Consider the following 7,412-nt stretch of genomic DNA (forward strand, 5'->3'; position numbering starts at 1 on the left):
GTTTCTTTTTAGGTTATGTAGTATGGGTTAGAGATATTTTGTATGTTGTTTTTGTTTAATAAATCCGCCTTTTGGATTATTCCCTGATGTGCCTGAGTTCTGTTATTTAGTGTCACTTTGAAAGGACACACATCCAGCATTGACATATAATTGTTCTTTCAATTTTTGATAAAGATTACAGTGAATTGAGATGTAACTTGGCCCAGAGGTACGGTAGGACGCCCAGAGTAAGAAAGTGTTGAAAGTTGGACCTCAACTATTATGGATGATTTTTAATGAATTTTTGAAATTTCCATAATTGTAGTGTATTGGCTGTATTGAATTGCATATAAATGTCCTTTAATTTCTGAGGAATTTTACAGTAAATCTGGCTGAAACTTGGCACACAGGTACAGTAGGTGTCCCTGAGGAGGAATGTGTTGAAAGTTGTACCTCAACTACTCAGGATGACTTTTAATGAATTTCTGACATTTCCATAATTGTATTGACTGTATTGGGCTGTTTCATTGTAATTTGTGTGCACGCATGTGCGTGCGACTGTTCGCGCGCGCGCACGTGTGCGCGGGTATAGGCTTTCAATCGGCACATAAAGCGAAAAGGCGCTACCGTAAAGACTGGTGTAAAAGCGCAAGGAAATTTATGCGGCGGATAGGAGGCGGCTGGCTTGACCGCGGCTCACAAATGACGGCTCACTTTACCGCGGTGAGAGAGCGAGGCTACACTTAGATCAAGTGTAAAACAGCCGGTTTCAGTTTAAGCGTTTTCGATAAATTTCTCAAAATATGTTTTGTCTCACTCCCATTTCTTCTTGTTGCATGTTGAAGCTCTACTTGGAACCTCGTTAAGATCCAACTATGCAAAACATGATTTATTTATTTATTTTACATTTTTCAAGTGGTCAAGTGGACTGTACTAGTGTTAAAAAACACACTCCAGTAAAAGCTAAAGCAGTGGTTCAACTTATTTACTCGAGTAAAAGTCAAAAAGCACAGGCTCTGAAATGTGCTCAAAGTAAGAAAGTCAAACCTAGCTCTTTGGAGGATGTTTCTGCCAGCTGCTTTTGTTCAAAGCTAGCTGAACCTTGTGCTATTTAATGTAATAATAACATATTAGAAAATGGGAATACAAACTTTGGTCTAATGGATTTTCTTATGCCTGCATAGTTGGTATGAAGGTGGAATTCAGTCGATGAATCTCAGCATCATCAGGTAAATTTATATGAATGTCTGCTTCACTTGATATAATCAATCAAGATCAAGATCTGATGGCACCTGCAGTCATTCTGGTGTTGTGGGAAAAAAGTGGGGCCACTTTTATCCCTGACTATGGCACATGGTATCTCTCTTATGCCACATCTCCTGGTGATTATTACACAGACACGCCTCACTGCTTAGGCTCAAATCACTTGGATGTTTTTCTTGCACTTGTACATTGTTTTGCACTTTGCTGCTTCTCATCGTGGCCAGGACATCCGTGTAAAAGACGTTTTCTAATCTCAATGGAGATTTTTTTGCTGGTTAAATAAAGATTAATGAAAGAATGTTTGAAGGTTTGTGGTGACGTCAGATAATAAATCCCGACAAAGTGGTTAAAGCAGAAGTAACAAGCCCGTTTATTATTGTTAGGAGTGGAAAGTACAGGCAGTAGCGGTTTTTGATATGGCGACACGGGCGGCATCGTGGTGGGGGGGGGCGGCATCACGGGCATCGGCAAAGAAAAAAACAAAACAAACAAAAATAATGCTCGTACTCATGCTGCCCCGACATCAGCCAGCGCGTATTGGGAATGGCACAGGCACCGATCGGTTTTTTATCGCCCCTTTGCTGGGAGTAAGGGCGCCCTCCGTTTGCGAGGTGCGCCTGCTGCTTGTGGCACAGGGAGGAGAGGGCGGGGCGGCGGGGCACCCTGGTGCCAGAGCCACCAGAGGTTTCCATCAGGCCTGAAAGGGATTAAAACCACACCCATACGCTAGAGATGCAACATGAGGAATGTGTGATCACGATAGGAGCTCATGCATGCATGAAACAAAACAAAGAACAATTAATAAGCCACGATTTCTTTAGAAGAGTGTTCAACAAAGACAGCCGAGCCCACAGGCACTACCTTTAATAAAGCAAGAATGCAGGAATGCATGACGCCTTCTCTTTCCCAGCTTTTTTTCTCCCCACATCAGATTCAAGCTCCAGCAAGCACGTGCTACAAATAATCAGTTGGTGCCAGTGTCAACACCCCCTCACCCACCCCTCCTCTGGATGGGAGAAAAAAAAATCTATACGTAGATGATTTTCACAAGTTGTGAAAGCTGTACAACTTCCTTTTAAAACCCATTTCCTCGTTTGATCACGCCCCTTTTAACACCAACAACACATACACTGCTGTCCATCTCGCCCTTACATCAAGGACATTTTACTACAGTCAGTCAATTTTTCATCACAGCCAGCAATTCTTCAGTGTTCACTGACACCCGACTCACTCAGCTGGCAGAAGAAGCATTTTAGTTCTATCTGACAGAGGACACTGACGATGGAAGACAGGAAGACCCCACAGAGGACTCGTGGGTGCAGTGCAGGGGCTGGTGTGACAGAGGATGCTGTGGGCGGATGAGCCGCTGTAGCGACTCCTAAAGGAGCAGTAGCAACAGCCGAAGAGGGAGGGGGGAAAAGGAGGAGGCTCCTCCTCCCTCCGTTGATACGTCAGCAGCGGGATTGCGGGGTGTTTCCGGAGCTCCTCGCTCACGTTCACTCTTCTCCGGTTCAGGATCGAACCGGTCACGTCTTCGCGGAGCGCCTTTGAAACGAAGCTACGAGGATTCCCTGTGTGGTGGACTTGTCCCAGGATGACTGCGCTGACTGCGGGAACAGGCATGGAAAGACCGGCAGGTGAGACATGTTCATCTTTGTCCACCAGCAGAAGCGCGCTGGCTGACCCGAGAGCTGCGCCGACAGCCGCCGTGTGTGCCGGGAGCGCACACGGCGGCTGTCGGCTTAGTCCTCCTCTGGGATTCCGGCTCCTCCTCGTTCTCTAGAGACAAAGGCTTGTGTGTGCGCGCGTGACTGTGACCTTTTTGTGTGGAATATGCGAGTCTTCAAAGTAAATAAGAGCTTTTATTGGGGAAGTCACAGTTGACACTAGTTTGTGCTTTGATATAAACATAGTTTGTTTGATTCTGTTGTCGTTACTTTGTCTGTAGCACTGCTTCAGAGGGCCAACTGTGAGACATGATACTAAGTGCGCAGAAACCAGAACAGGTAGTGCAGGATTCCTCCGGTTTCCCTTCCCGAGCCTGGTTTTTCCAGCTCTGTTTTGGGCACAGCTGGAAAAGACTGGAAATAGAAACTCCACTGGTGTTGCTGAAGATGCTCACGGAGGCAGGGCCGTTTGTTAAACGCTGACTCGAGTTTTCATCTGTCTGTTCTTTTGTCTTCAGGTCCTCAGTGACTGCAGCCAGGCAGCCTGCCCTCCCCCGTAACCTTTGAAGTGAGGCCAGGGTGTGAAGTATTTTCCAACCAAGTAAACTCTTCAAACACCTTCAGAGCCCCCTGACACACACTCTCGCTGCCAAGGATGCAGAAAGCAAGCTGACCCTGGACACAAGTAAAAAGCAGAATAGTAACAAGCCAGAGGAGATAACCAGATCTGCTTTATTCATTAAGAGCGGCCACTCCATCACAGGGCACAAACATGGGGAACCAGCTAACAGGCACGGCCCCTAACAGCCCATTCCTCCCCAACTTTCAGTCACTGCATGTGGTGGTGATTGGTTTGGACTCTGCAGGGAAGACCTCCCTGCTCTACAGACTCAAGCTGAGGGAGTTTGTTGAGACCAGCCCCACCAAGGGATTCAACATGGAAAGGATTAAAGTGCAAATCGGACACTCCAAAGCCAACACCACAACTTTCCAAGTGTGGGACGTTGGTGGTCAGGAAAAGCTGAGGCCCCTCTGGAAGTCGTACACTCGGAGGATGGACGGGCTGGTGTTCGTGGTGGACGCAGCGGAGATGGAGCGCATGGAGGAGGCCAAGGTGGAGCTCCACCGGATCACCCGGTCAGCTGAAAACCAGGGGATTCCTGTGCTGGTTCTGGCAAACAAACAAGACCTGGATGGAGCGCTGTCATCTACAGAGGTAATTATCAAATATGAATGGCCGGCATTATTGCTCTGGGCACAGCATCTACTTCTTATTGTTCTTTTTTAGCTCTGTGGCTGTGGTTGGAGGTATAGTCACTCTACACTTGCAGTACACTTCCACCCATCAGTTTGCGTGGGGACTTCCTTCGTAGCATGTTAGGTAGGTTGGTGATTTTAGGCTGGCTTTGGATGTGAGGTCAGTAAAATCCTTTAAAGTGCATAGAGTAATGCTCTGTGTGAAAGGCTGGTTAGATGTGTCGCTGTCCTCGGCTGTGCTCACAGAGGTGGCAGAGTAGAGCAGGGACCGTAGGCAGTGTCGGGCCAAGGCAGAAGTCACCGGGTGGGCGAGTACTTCTCAGTGCTGGAGCAGCAGCTGATTATGTATTTGTATTTTTCTGGCCCAGCCTACAGAGCGCAACACGAGAAAGATAGGAACGTCCAACGCTGCCAACAACTGAATATTATATTTATGGTTAGAGAAAGGAAATGTCGGGGTGGGAGTGATAAAGCCTCCGACCTGTCTCTAACCTAAACACCCTACAGCTGCCAGGTCAGTCAACAAAGGTCTATAAAGTATATACAAAAACAACGAGTCTAGCTCATCTAGCCACAGGAACCTCACCACACACAGTACACAACTTAATACAAAGTACAGGGTTAAACGTATTTGGAAGCAGGAAGTAGGCAGGGCCATGCCAGTCTTGATGTGTCCCAGTTTATAGCCAGCCCCATTCAGTCTTGCAGCCGTCAGCCTCCACCTGGAACTTGCATTAGCAAAAACAGGAGAGAAAAAGAACACCACCACTCTCAGGCTGGAGGAGCAAAAACAGCTCACAAAATGATGACATGGGTCATAACAGTTTGTGTTTCAGCCTCGCTGAGCCCTCAGAGGGCAGACGCACATACATTGTGATGTTTGTTATTAAAAGAATACATGGATGTGCACATTTGAGGCTACCCTGCCAGCACAAACACAGTGTAGCTGTGGGAGGCACTGAGTGGGCTGGAGCAACAGGTTTGCATGTAGCAGGAGTTCAGCATGATGTGGGTGCATCATGTGCATGAAGTTCCAGTTTTGTGGATGAACACATTATTTTCTTCGCCCTACACCTGAGCCAGCAGAGATGGCAACAGCACAGAGTCACACATGAAGCGACAGATGTGCCGTCGCTGCAGGGTGACCTCCGTAAACTGCAGCATCAGCACAACTGTAAAGTGAAAAAATGTTGTTTTTGTTGGTCTGTCCTTTTGTTTAGAGGATAGTGCGGTTAATGGTGTGTGCTTTGTTTAGCCTCATCACTCCTGCAGAAACATGCGTACGTCATCCTTTAGGACCTGCTTCTGAAAGCGACTTTCACACTCAGAGTTCGTAGCTTATTGCTTCCTATGACGCTGTTGGGACTAACCTCACTTTTCTCGTTTAAGGTGGAAAAGGTGCTGGGCCTCCACGAGCTGAGCTCCTCCACCCTGCACCACACGGAGGGCTGCTCAGCACTGAATGGTCAGGGTCTGCAGCCCGGCCTGGAGAAACTCTATGAGATGATTGTGAAGAGGAAGAGGATGCTCCGACAAAGCAAGAAGAAAAGCTGATGGAAATAAAGGGGTGCAGGTCAATTTGTGAGCACTTGTGTCTGTGACACTCGGGGAACTTGGTGAATGTGGGAAACCAGAAAGAAGCTGGTCAGTCCTGTGGATCAGGTGCAGTGTTTCCAACCAAGTGTAGACTCTGTTCCTGGAGACATTTGGACCTTTGAAACTGCTTCTCATTGTCTTTAACTCTCAGAGGACCACAGAGCTCTGCGGAGGGAGTGACCGCGCTGCTGGCAAACACTCACTGAAGCACGCACTAACGCCGAAGGATGTTCGGTTACTGGTGCAGACGGCCCGTGTTACACCCGATCACCTAAATCTTCACCCTGCCTCAGACTGAGCAACACTTCTGTGCACCCACAGGAACTTCCTGTGTTTGAATCTGCCCGAGCATATCGCTGTCACTCTCACCGGGCTTTGCTCCTCACAGCTGGATGTTTCTGGATTGTTAAGTTCAGACAAGTTTTTACAATGGCTTCATACTGTTTTGTAAAATATGAATAAATTGAGCAACGTTAGCATTGTTTCCCTGAGAACATTGTTTTATTCATCGTGTCCTGGGAGCCTGTCCCAGCTGCCACAGAAGCGGGGTACACCTGGACGGGTCACCAGTTCACCCAGCCCCACTAACCTCAGTAGTATCCATGCAGACGCGGGAGTCTGCTGATGTTGTTAGCCTAACCCTAACACATGTCTGCATCTCCTCAGTGAATATTAAGATGTTTATTTAATGCCATATTAATTTAATGATGTTCTGTTTTTTGTCTTGTAATTATTTAAATCAGGCTCATGGTTTGCTGAAGTCTTTCTCGGCTGTCACACCCTGTACAGCTCGATATGTATAAACTTAATTCTCCTGAAGTTGTGTAAAATGAGTTGCATGAAAACACCAATGCGATGTGCACACAGCGGAGGTGTGGTGCCATCTTTGAGCTTTACAGTACTACAGATTGAACACACACGTGTGATTTGGTACTCTATAACTAAAGCTGAGTTGAACTGAATCCTAATAAAACTTGTGCTTTTTGCTGTGATGGATGGACTCGGTGTTTTACGATTCTGTTGGCAGCCTCTGAAATTCACGCAGCGAAGCTTCACACAGGAATGTGAAACACACCCACATAGCTGTCTAAATACCAAACACTCATTCCTGTTTAACACCATTATTCTGGCTCTGATTTCAAGACCAGTGAATACATACGAGCACGTCTGAATGGAAGCCAGGGACTCACCATATATACTGTGCATGTCTTTGGACTGTGGGAAGGAACCCATGCAGACTCCACCCAGGAAGGCCCCAGCTAGGGATGGTTGGCAGCAGATCCTCTGGGTGTGAATGACCATGAGTTATTATCATCACTGATGAATTACTAACAATAGTCCATACAGATATTCCAAAGTGGAAAGGCATTCTTCAGCCATCCCACGAGGAGTTTAGACAAAGCTTAACCCCCCTGGTATTAAAAGCCTGCTGTGCCCACTCAGTCAGCTCCTCAGTCAATGCAATTATCCTGATTGGAGGCTCCCCCCTGCTGCACCTCAGCTGTCGGAGCAAAAAGTAAATAGCATGATTCCCTGTGCACACGCATACTTCATGTATGCGTGTGCACAGGGCGTGTGTGACTTCAGGTGTGACTTGCAAGGTTAATCCACAGGTTGAAAAAGGAAATGCTATTCAAAGAAATCACCTCA

At 47.0% G+C, this 7,412-nt stretch overlaps 1 protein-coding gene across 1 annotated transcript; it reads left to right on the forward strand.

Moving 5' to 3' along the window:
- The first annotated feature begins 2,552 nt into the window (after nucleotides 1–2,552).
- Nucleotides 2,553–6,749, forward strand: LOC308412146 (ADP-ribosylation factor-like protein 4D). Its single transcript, XM_080906285.1, has 3 exons — nucleotides 2,553–2,879; nucleotides 3,428–4,125; nucleotides 5,556–6,749. Exons 2-3 carry the CDS (start codon nucleotides 3,682–3,684, stop codon nucleotides 5,718–5,720), a joined length of 609 nt encoding a protein of 202 aa, XP_080762411.1. The 5' UTR covers nucleotides 2,553–2,879; nucleotides 3,428–3,681; the 3' UTR covers nucleotides 5,721–6,749.
- The last annotated feature ends 663 nt before the right edge of the window (nucleotides 6,750–7,412 follow it).

Source organism: Rhamphochromis sp. 'chilingali' (genome assembly GCF_963969265.1).
Source record: "Rhamphochromis sp. 'chilingali' genome assembly, chromosome: 15".
Lineage (NCBI taxonomy): Eukaryota > Metazoa > Chordata > Actinopteri > Cichliformes > Cichlidae > Rhamphochromis > Rhamphochromis sp. 'chilingali'.